Here is a 21,318-nt window from a genome sequence, read left to right as displayed (position 1 = left end):
ACATCATAGAAATGTAAATTAAAACTATAAGGAGATACCATTATGAACCTATAAAAGTATAAAATTTACAAACACACTTAGTGTTGACAAGAATATAGAGGAGGTAGAACTCTCAACCACCTTGGAAAAGATTGTGATAGTTTCTAATCTGGTTAAACATAAACTTAATATATACAAACCAGCAACTCCACTCCTGGGATTTACCCAAGAAAAATGAAAACTTTGTTACAAAACCCTGCATGTAGCTGTTTACAGACTTAATTAGAATCTTAAAACACTGGAAACAATCCAAATGTCTTTCAACAGATTAATGGATAAATAAATCATGGCACATCCATACCATGTACACTCTTCACCAATAAAAAGGAACAAATTTATCCATTCACGTAAAACATGGACGCATCTCAAATACTTATGCTAACGTGATGTCAGGGGCCGAAGGTTATATACTAATATGATTTCCATTTGCATGATACTCTAGAAAAGGTAAAACCACAGGTTTAGAAAACCCCCAGGTACTGCAGATGAGGGGAAGGAACTGCAAATGGCATAAGGAATTTCTTGGGGGTGATAGCCAAGGTTCTAGATTTGGTGGTAGTAGTTACAGGGTTGTATGTGTTCAGTAAAATGCATAGAAATGTACACTAAAAAGAGTACACTAAAAGAGTAAATTTTATTATGCAAATTATACCTTGATAAAATCAATAAACCACATATTCCAACTGAGAGACATTCTACAAAATACCTGGCTAGTACTCCTCAAAACTGCCAAGACAAGTCATCAAAAACAAGGAAACTCTGAGAAACTGTGATGAAGAGGAATCTAAGCAGATATGACTACTGAGTGTAATGTGATATTTGAATAGAATGCTTAAACAGAACATTATTTCTATAGGAAGGAAGTCTGAATAAAGTATTGCCTTTAGTTAATAATAAAATACCATTATTGCTTCATAAGTCATAAAAATGAGCCATACTATGTAAAATATTAATAACAATGGAGACAGAGCATGGGGTATATGGAACTCTCTGTACGATCACCACAATTTTTCTATAAAAATGATCTAAAACTGTTCTTAAAAATAAACACAGTAGTGGGGCCTCCCTGGTGGCTCAGGGGTTAAAGTCTTAGCACTATGAAGCTATCTCTGGAAGTATTTGCTTTTAATAAATTCTTCAATCTTGCTATGAAAAAAATAATAATAAAAAAAATCACGTACAGCTCACCACTGTGAGCAAGAGTCAAAAGGAAACACAGACTTGGATCCTTAAGGACATTCTATTATAGAAATAGTAGTAAAGATTAAAAAACAAAGTATCAAATGGTTACATTTAAGAGTGAAAAACATAAAGAAATCACAATAATACTATTTCCTTGAGTCATTTTTTCAGTAAGAAGCAAAAATATACTGGATCTGAAGAGAAACTAGAATATATAAAATCAGATTTTTAAAAGAATCAAACAAAACTTTTGAAAATAAAAATATGGCCTTAAAAATTGAAACTTAGCCGATGAGTTCAAGAGCATATTAAACACAAATAGTGAAATAGAAGACAGAGCTGAGGAGGTTTCTCAGGATGTAACTGGGAGATAAAGAAAAACAATATGTAAGAGCAATGGAGGCATGGAATAAAAATAACATCCAATCTACCATGGAATGGTAAGGCGGGAGAGGAATTCTAGGTGAGAGATTAAGGGATGGACCAGAGCAACAAGTCAGGAACTAACAACTAGGAACTCTCTGGAAACATATATAGGTAGGAGCCCTCAGAGTCAGGAAGTACAGTCATGCATCGCTCAACGATGCTTCTGTCAACGACCAACCGTGTGTATGACTGGTCCCGAGGTCTACACCCGCCAGGCTGGGTGTGGAATAGGCTGTACCACCCCCATTGGGGTAATGACACTCTGTGACATTCTCACCATGATGAAGTCACCTAATGATGCCATTTCTCAGAACATTCCTGTCATTAAGTGACACATGGTTATACAAAAGACCACAAAAAGGAAGAAGATAAATAGCAAATATTCCTGGGCTGCAGCACAGCAGCTGACACTCAGACTAACACTGGCGCCTTCCCTTCCCAGCCCACCCCGGTCTTCCCATCTTTATGGGTGCCTCCATCCCAGCTAAGCAGGTCCTCCCTTCCCACCAGGCCTTTGCCAATCCCACTTGTGCAGTCATGATCATTTTTAAAATCCTCTCCAAAGCACATAGTCCGGGAGCCTGGCCCTGGTAGAGGAGTGGGTACAGAGCAGACTGGCCTAAGGGGCCACTGGCCAAATGAGCTCAGTCCAAGGCCAGGCAGAGAAGGACATGCTCACACAGAGGCCTCTCTGGGTTATGAGGAGCCAGCGAGGCCTAGATGGGCATGAGACGTTACAAAAACAGCAAGCTGAGAGGTGGTGGAAAGGACAACCTGGGTCACAGGTGGTCAGTCTGACTCCACAAACTCATAGAAAGAGTCTAGAAGATGATCTTTAGGAGGGGTGAGGGATTGAAGGAATGGTGCTTCAATTCAAACTGAGGCGCAGACCCCAGGCCAGATTGAAAGGAGCCCACTCCTTATGGGGTGAAGAGGCCTGGAGTGGGGAGGCAAGGGCTGGGATCCAAAGCTCAGGTTGCAGGAGGTGCAAAGCTGGCTCCACAGTGCCCCACTGAGTGCCTGGGGGTGGAGGGCGAGAGAGATGCTTACCGGGGTTACCTGCCTGAGTAAGGTGAGAACCTGCCTGTAACTGAGCTCTACACAGGGCTCGCCCACTCTGGGGCCACAACTGCAGCTTCAGAGCAACCATATCACCAGGCCAGATCCGGCCAAGGCCTGTGCACAGGGAGGCAGGGAGAGGAGCCAGCAGAAGGAAGAAGCCAGGGAAGCCTGTTTCACTCCCAAGGCCAGGGACTTGGAGAAGGAGCCACCCCATCATTTACAGCTGTTGTTGGGAAGTATGTATTCTTTCCACCTTCCAGAGAGGCGTGTGATTCCCTTCCCTAAAACCTACTCCTCTTGTAAGAATAATATGTCATCATGGAACATTTAGAAAATGCAAAATTGTATTTTCTAACATCTTGTTTTATTTCCTTCTAATTTTTTTCTATGTACATACATGCTAACATAATTGGAATCTTGGTGGGTTTTTTTTTTTAAAGATTTATTTATTTATTTTTTTATACATTTATTGATTTATACAAGCACTGGGTACTGTCAGGAGAGCGGGAGGGTGAGAGAATTCACCAGGGCCAGAGTGGGGAGCAGATCAGGCAGACTGACAAAACACACTGCTGAGGGGAGCAGTGGGTGCGGCAGGAGAGGTTTGCGCACCATGTGGGACCCTCGCTGGTGGCCGGGGCTCGAACCTGCGCTGCAGAGGCTGAGGGCAGCTTCACAGCCCAGCGCTCAACCACTGCACCACCAGGAGAGGCCCTAATTGGCATCTTGTATACAAAGAATGGGGTCCTGGGTTTTTTCCCAAATGATATTATACATGAGAATTTGCCAGACTTCTTTCAAACATATGATAAAATTTCAGGTACCATTGTTAATGGCAACATAAATCACACTGTATAGCTATAACAAATCTATTTAAGCAATTTACTGGTGCTGCTTATTTAGCCTGCTTCAGATTATTTGTTGTTTTACATGGGAACCATATTGGGTTATTTGGCATATTTTTCAAGACCCATTTCAGTTGCCACCTCCCCCAGAAAGCCTTCCTGGACTACTTCAACTCCCAGCAACGTCTCCCACCTCTAAATTACACCACCTTTGGTCTGTCTAACCCAGCTGGGCAGGGAACCTGGATGTCACTCACTGCTGTCCAATGGTCTCACAGGGGCAGGCCAGTTTCAGGCAAGGGTCTAATACACATATCCCTAAGAGCCTCCAGCACCCTGCATATAGGTGCTCAACATATATAGGTGCTGGCTGCTTAGGCTCCAGACCCCTCAGATGCAGAAGCCTGATCAGTTCTACTTGCACAGCGTCAGGATGGCAGATGCCCATGGTACAAGTCTGACATTCTGCATCTTCTCTGGGCACTGAAGATGTAAAAGGCCCTCTACTGTTCAGCCCTAACTTTACAGTCCTAGTCACTTCCACATGAAAATCTCAAGATTTGGTCAAAACTGCTATAGCTAAAAGGATTTTTCTCCTCTCCCAAGGTGACTAAAGCTTTACTGTCTCTGGTGCCAGACAGTTGGGGTTCCAATCCCAGTCACTGTGTGGTCAGATAGGGTGGCCAGAGGCCTGGCTTGGCTTCCTCAGTGGGCATAATCCTCAGGTAGTGCAGAGCAGCTGGTTTCAGAGCCCCTAGAAGCCCAGCACACTTTATCCCAAGCAGGGCATCCACTATCTGGTTCACAGAAATCCCCACCTGGCTTGCAGAAGAACTGAGTTTGCAATCTCTGATTCACAGACATTGAAGTTTAGACTCTTAGATTCAACACAAATTTCCAGGCCCTCCACCTTCTGGCTGCCATTCCTCATTACCTCCTCCCTGCAGGGCGGCAACTATGCAGAGTTCTCTCTCCCAACTCCAGGGCATCCCTCCCTGCAGGCGATAGCACCTCCTCTACTTCTTCTGAAATCTTCTCTCAAACAGCACCTCCCCTAGGGGGTGAGAACTCTTTCCTCCCCTCTCTACCACCCCTCTACCCTTACCTCCTTCACCCATCTGGATGAGATTGTGCTGCACGTGTGTCCCCCTTCCCTGCAACATTTGGCCATTTGCGCTGAATTCCCCATTCAAAGGCAATATGAAGACATTTAGCCTTGACTGGCTGACACCTGGAGGAGGTGTGTTTGTGGGGGGAGGGACTTAGGCCCCACCTTTAGTCTTTGGAGATGAGAAAAAATTTAAAATATTAGCTGCCATTTATTGTGTTACTAACATACCAAGCATCTCACAGACATTATAATTATAATTACTCCTAACCACCTTGTTGAGAAGGACATGATTACATCCCCATTTTATAGATGAAGAAAGCGAGGCTCAGAGAGGTTAAAGCAACCTGCTAAGGTAGCTGGCTAGCAGGCAGTAGTGGGGAGACTCCAGTGGGGGCAGGTCACACTAGTGGTGGAGAACTGTGAATAGCAGGGTCAATACAACCTTATTAGTGACCAATGCAGGATTCCAGAACACCTCACCAAGGGCCCACATCAAGGAGTTCACCAGCGGAAGGCTCCTCCAAAACCAGTGATACCCCTTGAGTTTGTTTGCTAATAGAGGAGACGCTTCCCATTTTAGCTCAGTTCAGCAAACACTTTCATGTGCTTCCAAAGTGCCCAACTCTAGCTCTTGGGGGGTGGGGAGCAAAAGACCACAGGGTTCCTGCCCTCCAAGGATACCGAACAGATGCTACAGAAGAGGAAGAGAGCAAGGGGTGGACCGGGTAAGGCTGAGGCTCCTAGAGGAAGCAGTGAAAAAGCGCATCTTGAAAGCTGAGTGGCCCTCTACTTCCTGGGCCACCACCTCCTGTCCCAGAAGCTGCCAGAGAAACACTGCCTTTCCAGACTCTGGGTCTAAGTGCAGGCAACAACCACCATAGAAATGCTCCTGTGTAAGACAGACACGCACATGTGCACACGCACACGCATCCAACCTGTGTATGAAATTCCTCTCCTTGTGCCAAGATCCAACTCAAACCCACCTGACCACCTGCAGTCATCCCAGGCAGGATTAGGCTTCTGTCTCTGAGTTTACACATGTGCCTGTGGCTAAGGGATACTATATTCCAGTGGGCCGCATGCGCACGATCATTGCACTGCATCTCCTCTTAACCTTTGCATGAAGTAGACAGTCCATAAACATCTACTGAGTTTAATGAATTGGGATGGTTTGCTTAAATGCTTGCAGTCTTGGGGCTAACTTCATGGGTTAACATGCTATGGCCAATTCAAAGCCAACATTATCTGACACAATTCAAGTAAAACAGTGGAGTGATGTGGGAAAAGTCCATTTTGCCTTCAACCCTCCACTTCTTCCTCATTTGAAGGCCGAAACTAGTGGTGCCTGTCAGGTAACACCATCTGGAACAGTGTAAAGATTCAATAGGGTGACTTTCCTGAAGCCCCGGGCCTGGGTCATGGGCTGCACAGCCAACGCCAACTATTGTCACCTGGTCAAGGGGCACATACACACTCAGAGTCACTGACAACCCAAGGGCAAGCAGACAGGCTGGGGGAAGGGGGTTGGCCCCTCACTCTGTTTACAAACCTCTTTGATCATGATGAAGAGGAAGAAACCTACTTTACACGGGGCCCTGGTGTCTATGAATTAACAACTACAAAGTTCCATACTGATGCCGTCTCTTACCTTCTTTCCCTATGTCATTCATAAACCGATTTCATAAACCACTCCTAGGGCACCTTACAGTTGGAAAAATCCTGCCCTCACTCACCCAGGGTGTCAGAGCCGCTCTCCACCGTCTCGTTGACCTTCCTGGCAACTCTGGCCACCGCTTCACCCATCTTCTTCAGCATGCAGACACACGGGTCTTGTCGCCAGCCACCAGGCTGGTCTGCTGCTCATAGGGCCTGTGCCTGAGGAAGACACATGGCTGTGAAATGCCCGCCCACTGGCCAGGGACCCACCCCTGAGTCCACCCTCCCCAGGAAGCCAGACTGCGAAAGCCAGCAGGGAGGGACCCAGGCCACTCACCTCCTCACGAGGGGCCCAGAGCCTAGGCCACATCCAGCTTGGCCTCCACAGTGATTGACCTGCCCTTCAAAAGTGGAGGCAGCCCATCCCTACAGTTTCCTGGGAGGATCAACATGTGTCACCTCACTGGACTGGGGGCCAGGGCCTGCAGCAGTGGCCAGGCGAGCGTGAGGCTCAGGTGTGCACTGGTGTGTGATTCATTTAATAGGTGGAGCTTCAAGGAGGGGAGCGGAGCCAGCTGCAAGGGAGAGACACTTGTCCCTCCATCCCACGGGCTCTGTGCTGGTGCTCTATCCACAGCCCTTCAGACAATTCCTCCAGCTCCCTGCTCACCCCACCCACATCTGTCAGGATCCTCCTTGGTGCCAGGAAGTGGAGACACAAAGGCCCTACCTGGTCAGAGCTCACCATCTGGCAGGTGGGTGGTCTCTACAAATTCTCTCCCCACCTATCTATATGCAGGGAAGGTTAGTTTTAGCCCGAAGACCTGATTTTTGGTCAGAATCTGAGTTTATTTGCAGAACCCCAGGGGACAGGGAGAGCAAGGCAGGGAAACAAGAGAAGGGAAATTGGATCACTGGGGGAGAGAGGCTTAAAGAAGATTGAGGAACACAATTATTAGGTATCGAAATTATTAGGTATTGAAAGAGTTCAGGGACTCTAGAAACACCTCTAACTCCCTGTTTATTAGAGAAGGAAACTGAGGCATAGAGAGGGACTAAATCATCTGGTCAAGGTCAAAGTGAGTAAGCATCAATAGTCCAGTCAACCCACCTCTACATCCAGAGCTCACTGTGTAACAAAAGCTACCCACAGGGCCTCCCCGGTGGCGCAGGGGTTAAAGTCTCAGTGCTCTCAAGCTATTGCCAGTGACTATGCCATGTGTTCGATCCCAGCCAGGGAGCTAACCCACATGGCAGAGCAGACCTCTCCTGTCTTGCCGGCTGCTCCCCTCAGCAGTGTATTTCAGTTGATTCTCCTGTTCTGTTCCCCACTCTGTCTCTGGTGAATCCTCTCACCCCCTGCACCTCTGGCCTACACCCCAGTTCTTATATGTATCAATAAATAAATAAAAAAAAATTTTAAAGCTACTCAGTCCCAGTGGCAGCATCCCAGAGACAAAGCACTTTGAGGCTGAGGTCAGTGCCTCTCTTTGTCCCTGGCTCCCAATCCCAGTTTTACAGACTGTTTGAGGAGCTCCAACGAACTCAGTGGGTCAAAAGCAGAGGAATGTGAAGGGTGGAGAGAAATGCATACATACACACAAACACACACACAAACATACACACACACATCTGTCTGTCTGAGAACTGTCAACACACACCAAGGAAAAGTCTACATCTGCTCAATTGGACAATCTGGGCAGGGAATGCCAACTGGGGGCTGGCCAAGCCCACCCATCTGCTTAGGGGGAGTCAGTGGAGAGTTCATTATGTGTGTGCCTCTCACCACCAAGGAGACTGACTCTGGAGGCCTGAGACACTGTGGTGGGAAAAGACTCTACACTGCAGACATACCTCGTACCCAACTGCCATTGTTAGTTAAGACTTGGGAGAGAATCATAACCATTCTGAGTCCCAGTTTCTTTGTCTGAGTAGGAGATTGAGGAATACCTACCTCATGGGGTACACAAGAGGACTGAACAAAATATCTATTCTTGTCTAGTCCAGAGCCCAGGACATGCAGGTACTCAGTGAAAGCTAGAGAGGAGCAAGCAGTACACGTGCAGACGTAATGCCAACTTCTAACTCCAGCTTCATACACATGTGACTTCAAACAAACAATTCAGTGGAACTCATCTTTGAGGAATGAGTAGAATGTTCATCTCTCCACCTTCAGGAAGTCTTCCCTCATTGCCCCAGCCCTCAGGGTTCTCTACTCCCTCTGAGTTTCAGTAGCACTTACTACCTTTGCATAAGCCACTGGGTTGTTGATGAGCTTTTAAATATATATATATATATATATATATATATAGCCCTCAATTGGACTGCAGGCTGCTTGGGACAGGGGCTGACCTGTTCTGTGATTTCCTCCTGTACTGTATAACACATAATTAGCAGTACCCCCAAATGAAGCTCACAGCCATCATTTGGATTTCAAATTTAACATAAATCTAAGACACTGTCTAAATGAGAAGTCATAAATTCGAAAGTTTAGTGGTGCCAGATGGGCAAAGTGCATAAGGTGGGTGAGGGTGCAACAGCAGGGCATAGGTGAGGACTGAGGTAAACTAAGGCATTACCAATAAGTGATTAAACAGGTCCAGAGAGTAAACTAGGATATAATAAACTGAATGCCAGAGAGGGGGGAAAGTTGCCCTGCTTTGTGAGAACTGGCAATCTGGCCCTCCTGTATTTACCACCTGGTTTTGCCTGGATACAAGACTGGGGGAGGGATGTCTCTTAAACCCAGACAGAAGCCCTCTGTAAGGCTCCAGCCTAACTTACCAGTGAGAACTCTACCTTATCTGAAGCCCCGATATGTGTGCAAAAGGGCTACTGAGACACCCCGCAGCACCAGCTGCTCCTATATTTAGTTACTGGTGTGGTCATTTGGGAACTTAAGAGCCTGGCAATCGCTCAGAAGGGCAACTCGAGCCTCCTGAGCCATGAGAACAAGCTCCCCGCAGCAGGCTCCGGCTGGTCCTCTGGACCACACCACGCGGAGGAACCTGTGGGTCGGTGAGAGGCAGAGGGCTGGATCGATCACAAGAAGCCACGAAAGCCCACTCGAGGCCAGAACACAAGTGACCCACTTTCCCACCCAACAGGAAGAAGCCTGTTTGGGCGTGAGCCCGATGAGCTGGAGCCTTGTTGGGGGGCCACGCGCCTTCCAAAGCTGAGCGCAGGGGTCTTGCCAGGGTCCCAGCGCTTTGCGCAAGAGGACACCTCAGAGGTCTATCTACACCCCCTCCCCCAAGCGCCCTTCGCCAATGGCTCCTCGTCGCCGGCCCTCCGCTAGCCTGGCAGGCGGGGACTGGGGAGAATAAAGCAGGCGGAGGGGAGATCATCTCTGCTGGCGATCGCAGAGCGCCAGGGACTCGAGAGCTGCCCAGAGGCGGAGAAGCACGCGCTGGGGCGGGCACTTGCAGCTCCCTGGAGCGGAAGCAAGCCCCGAAAGTGTCACTTCAGGGACGAAAGACAAGGCAGCTTCTCCCAGTAGGGGCTCCTCCCGCGGGAATAAAGGCCCGCCCGGGACCGTTTGCCAAGGCTCCCTATTTCCTGGCACCGCGCCCCCACTCCCCCGAGCCAATCCAGATGCAGTCTGCAACCAAGAGTCGGCGCGGCCCCCGGCCCCCAGGCACTGCAGAAGCCACAGCTGGGGGACCGCTGCTCTTTCCAGCGGGGGACCGGGGGGGGGAGGGGAAGGTACGTTTAAAAAAGGGGGACACTTCTCTCCCTTTCCCCCAGCCCCTCCAGGCTTAGCCTCAGGCTACGTTTACTTTCCGGGGCCGTTCCAGGCCGCTTTCTGCTCCACTTACGGCGACAATGCCTCCTAGCGCCCTGCGCAGCGCAGTCACGCTCCCTCGGCCGCCGGCGGCGCCCCATGCAACAGCGGCGCTGCGGAGCCGGCGGGGAGGGGCGCGCGGAGCTGCGGTCTGTGCGCGCGCGGCCACTCGGCCTATCGCCGCGCCACCGTCGGCGCCGGGGCGGGGACAGGCAGCGCGCGCAGCCACCGTGCGCCCGGGAGCCGAGCCTGCGGAAAGGCGGCCCGCGCGCTCTCGTGCGCTGGGTGCGTCCGCTTTGTGTGTGGCTTCTGGAGGGAAAACGCCGGAGAGGCGGAGATCGAGCCGGGAACGTGCAACAGCTCCCAGGATCAATTAGACCGAGGTTCCAAATTTATTTTTCTTAGGAAAGTGAAGTTGGGGCCTCCCTGGTGGCGCAAGGGGTTGAGCACCACACTATGAAGCAATCCGCAGCCTCTGAAGCACGAGTTCGATCCCCGGTCAGGGAGAAACCCGCATGGCGCAGCAGACCTCTCCTGTCTCGCCCGCTGCTCCCCTCAGCAGTGTATTTCAGTCAGTCTGCCTGTTCTGTTCCTTGCTCTGTCTCTGATCCTCTCACCGCCCCCCATCTCTGGCCTGTACCCCCGCTCTTGTATGCATAAATAAATAAATCTAAAAAAAAAAAGAAAGAAACAAAGAAAATAAGGAAAGAAACAAAGAAAGTGAGTGAAGTTGAACTACCCAGATCAGAGGTGCTTTGAAAATCGTGAAATGAGAAATTGGAAAATTTTCATGTGATACCGTCAGGCCCCCCTTCAGGTTTTTAGAGAGAATTCTGGCTACACCAAGTTAATTCACCTTTCTAAATTCTAAATCCCGGTGTTCACCACCATAAGATTGGAGAGTGACTATGAAGATTAATGCCTGAAATCTCTAGTGCAGTGTCCAGAACTATAGCTCAGGGGGAAGAAGCAGCTTTCAAGGCCCGTATTTATAGGATTGACGCTACTCACCTGACTAGGCACAATGGGGGCAAAGGGGGGCGGGGAGAGGAAGCCCCTGATTCAAGCAGTGAGGATGATCAACGAGTGAATGTGTTATAGAGCAGCCCCGATATTAAACGGGGTCCTGGCTGTGGGTCCTCACCCGCGCGCTTTAAAGGGACTTATGAATACTCCACTACAGACACACAAAAGGTTAATAAAAGGTTTATTTACAAGGGAAAAGGAAATAAGGAAAATGTACAACTCAGGGAGAAAATAGGGAAATAAAGTCTTTAATGCGTCCTACCTGATCCGACGACCTGGAAACCCAAAGGCACTCTCAGAGCTGGCCGGAGCTGCGAGCTGGCGGAGAGCCAAAATGGGGGATCCCCAAAGCCCACGTGTCTGCCTTTTGTATCCACCTGGCTGCTTAACCCCACCCTCAGGTCCCAGCCACCTTCCCTTTGGTGGTGATGGGATTTGGAGTTCCCAGTGTCTTTGGCTTTGACCTGGGGTGGGGGTGGAGTCCACAAAGCCTATATGGAATTTGCTTTGGGACATCCTTTTCCCCCTAACAAATGGACTGCTCTAATAAACAGAAGTATGTCTCGGATGGGGGAGTCCTGGAGGGACAACACTCATTAATTAATTCTGTCTCTGGGGAACACATCCCCCTGAGTCTGGATAGATCTTATAGGTTGAATTGTGACACCACCACTACCCCACCCCCCACATACACACACCAAAAGAAAAAGGTTGTTGTCTGAACCTTTAGTACCTCAGAAAGTGATCTTATTTGGAAATAGAGTCATTGCAGATATACCTAGTAAAGATAACTAGAGGCCAGTTAAAAGCACCTGGAGTTGGGTGTGACTGGTATTCTTCTAAAAGACCCAGAAAGAGAGACACATTCAGAATGCCAAGGAAGCTCAAGGATTATGGGCAAGAACCAGAAGCTAGGACTAGGCTATGATCAAATTTTTTTCCTCAGTCTCTAAAAAAGAACCACCTCTGCCCACACCTTGATTTCAGACTTGTAACCTCCAGAACTGTGAGAGGAGTATGTTTTGTTTTGCCTTTTTTCTTTTTTTGGGGGGGACCCTTGCCAAAGGTCAGGGAATGAACCAGCCGGGCAGCCTCGCAGCCCAGCCCGCTCAACCGTGGCTCCACCAAGGGGGGCCCGAGAGGAGTATGTTTTAAGCCACTCAATTGTGGCAATTTGTTACAACAGACCTAGGAAACATACAATAGGTGAGTGGAAATATAACCAAAGGGACGAGAAGCATTTCCAAAATGAAAGTCTGCTCCATGCAAAGCCTTGTGTCTTGGGGTCATGATACCAGATGAATCAGACACAGACCTGCTCTCAAGGGGTTGCCTAGGCAACCATGGTTTCTGACCCTTTGTGCCTTCTCAGGTGGGCCAGAGACTTATTCCCAACTTCATCGCCTCATCCCTGCCATGCACATACCAGGTACCAGATATAAATAACAAATGGATTGAGTTCATACTGCCTAAACCAAGATCCCTATTAATTACTCTGAACAAAGCAGACACTCTTGCTTCTGCTTCACTCAAAACCAGCCTTATATTTCTGTCCAGCTTCCTCAGGTGGATTCTTCTCTCTCCCACTAGGCCATGTGCAAACCCAAGATAGTCAATATATTGCTTCTGTGCAGGTGGTAAGGGCTCAGTATTACTGACAGGTGGCTCCAGCCTGGGGTTTCCCACATTCACAGCTTACCTCACTTTGTCCCCTCTTCCAGGAATTTCACCCTCGATCCTCCAATTTCACATGGACAAGATACCTCCCTGTTCCTGTGCCACCTCTTCTGTTCCCAGTGTGTTTGCTTCCTCTCCCAAGACTACTTGATTTCAAATAGACCAGAGCTCATACAGTAAGTGCATGCATCAGTGATTGCTTTCTTTCTTTTTTTTTTCTGAATAATGAAATTCCCCAAACTAGAAATAACTTAAAACTCCCACTTTGTGGTCCCTTGCTTCAATAGCCTTAGCAAATAAATACAGTCTCTCCTTTTCCACTCTACTCATATTTATCCTTATCACACATTCTTTAGGGAAAGCATATTTGGGTAGAAACAGAACATGAAGTCCCATTGACTTGTGTGAGCCAGACCATATGCATCATCCTATGCCTCCTGAGTTTTCCATCTGGGGTCATTCTTCTGCTTAGAGCTGAGTTATCAACAGCCAGGAACTTGAGGTCACTCCAAGCCACTACCATCCTGAGCAGAAGAGCAGTCGCCTAATCCTTTCTCCAGAAGGCTCTGCCTTGTGAGAGGTACCCACCATGAGCCCCCTGCAGGGTTTGCAAATATGAGTGAGGATCAGTACCTTCAAGATGCTTGCAACTTGCTATGAGAAATAAGACTCATCCCCAAAAGGACTATACTAAAGTCATGCTCAGGCTTCAACCATTGCAAAACCGCTTTCCTGATATTTGCTATATCTGAGCCCCACCCAGTGGTAAGCTTGAGTCACTCGTATGGATTTGGGCAGCAGGGCCTGATGCTGCAGGGAGGGGAGGAAGGACCGGGTTTGGTAATCTGAAAGATTTTCATGAGCACTGCCAGGACCAGAACCCTATGGCAATAACAAAACAAGAATAGCAACACAGCACTCAGTATGCATCAGTGCTATTCTAAGCATTTTATGCTTGTTTGCTCATGTAATTTTCACAAGAACCCTTGTCACTCTTTCCTCCACTCTCCAGCTCCCCAACTCCAAGTCTAGTGAGCAACCCACAAGCTGTAGCCACAGTGGAAATACAGACGTGATTTGTGGCATCTTTGATCCTTCCCTGAGCAGAGTTCTTCATGGGCTTCTCCTTTCTCTTCCAAACCTTTCTGGTGTGGAAATCCCTTTGGCGAAGAGATTCCCCTTCTGGTTGGGGAAATCCCTTCTGTGAAGGCTGCATTTTCCTTTGTAAGGACTCCCCGTTTCCAGATACTGCCCCACTCATCCCAATGGTCTATTTGGTCTTAGCGAACCTCTCATTAACTTCTACTGTCTTGGAACACTCTGTCCTAAAAATAACCCTATTGAATTTTCAGATCTTTAGAGCTTCTGGAGGACAATGACCAGGTTTTTATTCATCCATGAATCTCCCTCCTATGCCCAGCATAGGATTTGCACCTAGAACTAGATTGGTGTTTTTTTCAAATTATAGATGTTTCCTGATTAGCAAGTTGAGAAGACATGAGGTAGCTGTATTACTTATCTATTGCTGCATAAGAAATCACCCAAAACTTGCTGGTTAAAAATACTTTTGATGTGATGGTTTCTGTGGGACAGGAAACAGGGCATGTTTGGGTCCTCTGGTTCTGAGCCTCTCACTGTTTCTTACCATCTTGCAAGGCTTGACTGGAGGGGGATCTCTTCCTACTTCTCTCACAACATTGCTGGCAGGATTCAGTTCCCACGGGCTATTCAACTAAAGACACCCCAAGTTCTCACAAGTACTTGGCAAGAGGCCTCCCTCAGTTCTTTGCCATGTGGGTCTTTCCATCAAGACTCCCAAGGCGTAGGAGCTGGCTTTATCTGAGTATGCAAGCAAGAGGGCAAGAGAGAGCATTATAAGGGAGAAGACACCGTCTTTTGTAACCTAATCCTGGAAGTGCTATCTCACTGCATCCCATTCATTAGAAGAAGCAAGTCCCTAGGCCCAGCCCACACACAAAGGAGAGGATCACATAGCGTGAGGATAGGAGGAGGTTGGATCTTTGAGAGCCATGCAGAAGCTGCCAACCATATTGGGTAATACCAACATTTCTACTGAATAGAACAGAATAGAGAAATTCACACATAATAATTCACACCTTATTTAATAAACCTTTTGTTTTACACAAATGTTATGTCCAGGATCATGATATAAATGTGTTTTTTTTTAATTCAAATACCTGGATTTTTTATTCAGATTTTGACTTTAACCAAATCCAAAATGCTTTTGAGCCACTGTACTCAGTGATCTCTAAGTTCTTTTCACTTTTCAGCATTTTGCATCAGTCTGCATAAGAGATATTCAGTGAACATTAGATGAAATGATGAATGGGCCATGGAAAAGTGGGTAGATGGACGAGTGAATGGTTGGATAGATAAGTGAATGGCTTCATGGGTAAGTGGGTGGATAGATGGGTGCTTACTGCCCCTCCAAGATGATTAATGAGGTCAAACCAACCCAGCATAAGTGCTCACTGAACCAAATTCTTACACCACTTACTCTGAGTTTATATTGTACGTGTATTGACATCCAGAAATGTTTTGTTCTGTTAATGACCTAATTCTTTCATCAATTTAAATTTTTTAATTTTATTTGTGCACTTTGCCCCAGGTACTGTGCTAGGTATTATGGATTCAATGTTTAGCAAGAGAAATAAGATTCCTGCTTTCCTGGAGTGTTTAATTTGGTACACTAGAGGCAGACGGTAAAAGAACATACAAATACATCCTTATCAAAGTTTATGTAAAGGGCCTTGGGGGAAAGAACAGGGAGAGAGAGTAACAGGAAGGCCTCTTCATGGAAATCACATTAGGGTTGAGGCCTGAACAAAGAGTATGAGTGACCAAGACCAGGACAAGAGAGTGGGGAGAGTGCGCCAGGCAGATGCCAGCACACACAGAGGCCCTAGAATGCAAAGAGCTGGTGTTTTCAGTGAGCCAACAGAAGCTCTATGAGGTTGGTGTGTGGTGGAGAGAGGATGTAGGACGAGAGCAGTAGAGTGAGCAGGGTAATCTTATGATCTAAATGCAATTGAAAGTATGAAAGGTTCTCAACAGGGAATGACAAGATCTAACTTGTATTTTAAGATCCCTCTGACTGCAATGTGGAGGATTGAAGGGAGCCAAGAATAGCTTGGGAAGTATAGATAGGAGGCTCAGCCAGTCTCCCGGAGGAAAGATGATGGTGACCAGAGACAGAAGGACATAGGACAGTTTGGAGGCGAATCACCAGGACATGCCGATGGATTGAATTTGGACACTGAAAGAGAGGTGTCAAGTTTAACACCCTAGCTTCTGGCTTGAACCTTTCCTGGGTGGTGCCATGATCGAGCCACAGAGAGAAACAGGTTTGGCGATAGGGATGACAGAGAGTTCAGCATGTCTAATATTGTATTTGAGATGAGTGTGAGATAGTCATGTGGGGTGTCAATAACATTGTCATCACCTACCTCTTGTTCAATCACCTTGTGTCAGGCTGTGATCCACAATTTACATGCAATTTCTCACTGCAGAAGACCACCCTGTGAGCTCACTACTGTGCTCATGTTATCCCCATTTTAGGCATGTGAACATGGAGCATATAGACTAAATGACTTGCCCAGAGCCACATGACTTATACATGGCAGTATCAGGATTCAAATCCTGTCTATCTGACTTCATCCACAAGGGTTGTCAATTCCCTAGGTATCCCTGGGAATAAGCGGGAAAAGGAGGTGGAGGTTGCAGGGCGAGAGTTTCACCCAGCCTTAAACAATGCCTTCAAGCCATGATATCCCTGCCCTCACATGCCCTTGGGAAGACTGCATATGTGACTTTGTCTCAAACTTTGAGGGAACTCTTTTATTTCACACATCTGGAAGCATCCCGAACTGGGCCGGCATCTCCCCGGACTGTCTTAGTTTATCTGCATCTGTTGGGGGGTTTTTAGAGCCTTATATAAGAACAACCACTCATCTCTCTTCTCATAGTTTATTCTAGAAGCATGCAAACTTCCAGAGCACTGCTAAGACAGACACACATACTCTTAGCTGCCAAGCCTGAGAACAATATTGAAGAAATAATATTGGAATGGAATGGGCCTTGGAGAGGGCTAAAGGCCTGAGTCAGAGAAGTGCTAGGAACAGGAAGGTGACTGGGATAGACAGGAAAGGGAAATGGGAGAGGCACAGAGCACATGCAGTCACGAACACATCTCTTACTGAGGAGACAAGGGAAGGTGAGTTTATGAGGATCAGTCAGATGGGGGAAACCTAGAGGAAATCCCAAGGGAATTTTGCCTGAATAAAATAATTGCTAGATCCATATAGTCAAGCAGCACTTAACGACAGGGATATGTGGTGAGAAATGTGTCATTAGGCGATTTCATTGTCTGTGTGCACCTCATATTGTGTACTTCTACCCACCTAGGTGGAATTGGCTATTCCACATGTAGGCTATATAAATATGTCTTATGTGCCATCCATTGCACACTGAAACATCATTATGCAGCATATGATCAGAACCTCAAATGACAGGTTGGATGAATACTTAGGAACATGTGGTCTTAGCGCACTGGGTAGAGTGGACTCAGGTGCTCCTGGGGTCCAGGCACAGCATGATGCAGGCAGCTGAAGGCTGTGCAGACTGTGCCACCTAAGAGGGCACCTATAAATCAAGTTCCAGTCTTAATGCTGTGCTATCAGTTATTGCCAAATCTGATTATTCAGAAAATCTAGACTTTTTTCTATATTGAAGTCTCTGGGATTTTTAATGTTGGCAACTCATTAAAGAATTTTGAGCAATATGTAAGCCAAATAAAATGCCTCTGTGAGCTAGATGTGGTCACCAATATACCACCTTTGAGTAGCCCCACCTCACACCCAGAGTAGCAGACTATTCTCTCTATGGAGGATACTCTATATGACTGCCTCTACTGATAAGAGAGCTCATTAACAACCCACTAAACCCCACAACTCCAGAATCAAACTACTCCTCGTGTGCAGCTTTAGAAAGAGCAAAAATCATTTCCTCACTCCTTTTCCTTTTCCTGCTTAAAAAAAATTGCAGGTAGAGACCCAGAAATATCATAGTCTTTTAGGCTTTCCATGTGAGGCTGGAATAAAAAGACCTTAGAAACAAGTAGATGAATGTAAATATTTAAGAAGCAGAAAAGACCATTCATTATGCCTCTTTAACTACTGAATGGACATATAGCATGCCCGTCATGGTGTCCCAAAATACAACTTTAGCTTTAGTACAGATATGCTGCAATAAAAGTGGGTTTTTAGGACTACATTACCCAATATCCCCCATGTCATTTTAGCCTCCAACTACTGAACAATCCCTGTTTATCTCTGCACTCCTCCTAAGCCTGACGCTTCTGCAAACTATTTATTCATCAGATATTTACTGAGTACTTACATGTGTAGGGCACTGTCCTTGAGGAAAAGAAAACATGATTGGATGCTATCATAGAACATATGTCTAGCGGAGCGCAGATATTAATTAAATAATCACACAATTATTACTGTACAGGTCCTGTGGAAGAGAGGCACAGAGTGGCATGAGATCCTTAACAGGGAGATCAGGGTTTGGCAGAGATGCTAGGGAAGTCTGCCCTGAGAAAATTCATCTGAGTGGTATGGGAATTATAAGGGATGAGTAGGAGCCAACTAGATGAATATTAGGAAATATATTGGTTTTCTGTGCTGCATATAGAAAATCCTTCCAAGGCAGCCACACTCCTGCCTACCTGTGACTATGCAGGTGTTTCTCATCACTGACCCTCTCTCTTTGCAATGCAGCAGCAGGAGCTCTCCTCCCAAGGCTGCCCGCCTGTGACTATGCAAGCATCTTTTTTTAACAAACCTGTCCCTTTCAGGGGCAGATCTTTCTCCCTGCAGTGTGTCAGCCAGCGTCCTTTACTCTTCTCTCCCTTTCAAAAAAGTCTGCCCTTTTGGCTATAAAAAGAAAATACTTATACAAAGTTGTTGTTTCATAGTTTCTGTGAGTCAGGAGTCCTTGCATGTTGAGCTGGATCCACTACAAGGTTGCAATTAAGGTGTAAGGCAGGGCTGCGTTCTCACATGGAGGCTTGACTGGGGATGGGTTGCCCATTTCCAGACTCACTCAGGTTATTGGCAGGATTCGTTTCCTCATGGTAGGACTCATGGCTGCTTATTTATGCAAAACCAGCAAAAGACAGAGAGGTGGGGAGTTCTAGAGTGAGTCTCTTAGCAAGATGGAGCCTTATATAACATCACACTGGAGTGACACTGTACAGAGCCTGGGAACCAATGGCAGTGCTCCCCAAATTCCTTTGATTAGCAGCAGGTCACAGGTCGCATCCACCTTCAAGGAGCTAAGGATCATGAATGTCACCTTAATGACTGTTCTCCACAGAGAACTACTAGGCAAGTGGAGTAGCATGTGCAAAGATCCTGTGGTGGGAGGGGATGAGGAACAACAGCACAGAAACTGAGAGGGAGGTGAGGTTAGATCATAGTTGGTGTTCTTCAAGACTCAAAGAGTAATGGAAAGCCAAGGAAGAGAAGGTGGAGATGCAATCCAAGATACACTGCGAGCCCATTGCTCTCCCAGGGCTTCTGAGGCTAATTCACCGTAGGCAGATGAGTAAACTCATACATATCCAACCAGAAAACCTAGATTCAGCCATCCCCATGGCTAGATGGAAGCTCCAAGAAGGCTGTTCTTGTTCCCCTCTGAACACAGAGCTGGGGCCATGCAAGAGGCTGAATGGCTATTTCTGAATGAGATGTGGAAGCCAGGTTATAGAAGCCATGGAGAATTTCCAGTAACTGAGTCAGAATCATCCATACTCTATGCAACAGTACCCACCAAGTCATCATAAAAAGATTCCCACTGAAAACCCTGGACTCCACCAAAAGAAAGCAGAAGCTCCCCATGGCAGAGCACCTTTTGCCTTAATTTTATACCACTGTCGTTGGCTTCCAGGCTATGTACAGGGTGTGCCTTGCCTTTGGGCTGTGGCGAGTACAGGGCGTGGCACACCCTTCACTGCTCATGACAGTACATTTCCATTTCAAAAGTGCTCTCTCTGGTAGGAGTTCAAGCTGTTGGAGCCAGCACTTGCACTGGTGGGCGTGGTGTTAAGTACACTGTCCACTTCCCCCTGCAGGCCAGGTCTAATAGAGAAAGGATTGCACCCAGGAGGAGTCTTCTACTAAATATTGGCATGGAGAGGGTGAAAGACAAGAAGGACAGGTGTTGGGCTGTGATATGACAGGTAATGAGCTGACTTCAAGAGAGGTCTTTATCAGGCCTGAACCACACCTCATTTTCTGAAGTCTGCAACTACAGACTTTTGTTGGCATCACTCAACAAGACCTCCAAGGGAGGAAATGCTGAGCCTGGAGCTCTGGCCCCTCTGGAATGCCTCACAGTCACACTTGCTTGCCCCTCTTCTCCCAGCCTTATTGGCTGCTGGAATCTTCTTGGGTCGGATGGGTGCTTAATAATTATTCAATTGGCTATACCTTGGCTGGGTCTGACATTTTATCCTTAGGAGAGCACTCTGTGAATGAGGGCTTCCTCCTCCCACTGTCCAGGTTTTCTGAACAGCTTCAGAGCTCATGGTCATATAGCAGTGGGTGGGGGAGCCAGCATTTGAACCAAAACATGTCTGATGTCAATACCTGTGCACAGTGAACTGTTCCCAACCACGGGAAACCAGAGAAATTCTAGAGATACAATAGGTAACCTTAGGCCAGCTAGTGTCTCTAGGGCTGCTTCCTCATCTGTAATGTGGCCATAATAATCCCCACCTTGTATGGCAGTTGGGAATATTAGAGATAAGGCCTCATACAGCACCTGACTCAGCCTATGAAAGTTATCTGTTATTGTTATCACCTTCTAAACACATTTCCTCTTTTATGTTTCAGGAACTTGGGAAATGGATGCTGCTCATCTCCAGGGAGTTCAGCAGATGTGAAGATAAAGAGTGGCTGCTCAAGGGGCACCTTGCCCTCTTTAGAGTGCAAGAGGCCAGCAGAGGTGGGGAGCATGGAGGGTGGCCCATCAGCAGCTTGAGCACTAGTCCCTGTTCCACGGGTCTTGGCTATGTGACCTCAGAGAAGTCATACCATGCCCTCTTTGAGCCTCCTTTTCTTTATCTGTGAAATGAGACTAATAAGCAGCTCAGCTTAAAAGACATAATAGCCTAAAAGTGCTTTGTAAAGTGGAAAAGTTTGATGCAAAAGGTGATTATGCTTATGGTGATTATGCTTATGATGATACAGATCTAAGTGGGTAGCTTCGTTACTGAGGGTGGGACCAGCCTCTCTCTGCCCCTGGGAAAAAGAACCAGAGGGAACACAGGTATCAGGTGTATGCAGGGGAGTTAAAAGGAGTGAGTTTTGGGAAGCCAGGTGACTAGACCCTGGAATAATACACTATAGGAAGGACACTTCTGGACTGGGGACACCCAGGCTACTTCTACTTTATGAGATTCCTGTTACATTAATAAATATCAA

The 21,318-nt window shown here is 47.0% G+C and overlaps 1 protein-coding gene and 1 long non-coding RNA gene across 5 annotated transcripts in view; one reads left to right on the top strand and one right to left on the bottom strand.

The window, feature by feature from the left end:
• The window catches only part of LRRC20 (leucine rich repeat containing 20), a 76,663-nt gene extending 66,463 nt beyond the window's left edge, over positions 1-10,200 (bottom strand). For 2 of the 4 annotated variants that reach the window (XM_037496406.2, XM_037496409.2), the window contains exons 1-3: positions 10,140-10,200; positions 6,659-6,896; positions 6,399-6,540 (exon numbers count right to left, since the gene is read on the bottom strand). In XM_037496406.2, the coding sequence (XP_037352303.1) occupies positions 6,399-6,480 (82 nt within the window). In that variant the 5' untranslated portion in view covers positions 6,481-6,540; positions 6,659-6,896; positions 10,140-10,200. The remainder of the gene's footprint in view (positions 1-6,398; positions 6,541-6,658; positions 6,897-10,139) is intronic. The other 2 variants (XM_037496408.2, XM_037496407.2) reach the window with 2 other exon arrangements.
• A 187-nt stretch (positions 10,201-10,387) lies between these two features.
• On the top strand, positions 10,388-21,318 carry LOC119233820 (uncharacterized). Its single transcript, XR_005122483.2, has 3 exons — positions 10,388-10,488; positions 12,853-12,984; positions 20,728-21,318. It is a non-coding gene; the product is annotated as an uncharacterized LOC119233820 (long non-coding RNA).

This window comes from Talpa occidentalis, unplaced genomic scaffold, assembly GCF_014898055.3.
Source record: "Talpa occidentalis isolate TD23 unplaced genomic scaffold, MPIMG_talOcc4v2.1 talOcc4.8, whole genome shotgun sequence".
Classification (NCBI taxonomy): domain Eukaryota; kingdom Metazoa; phylum Chordata; class Mammalia; order Eulipotyphla; family Talpidae; genus Talpa; species Talpa occidentalis.
This window is presented reverse-complemented; position numbering and strand designations above follow the sequence as displayed.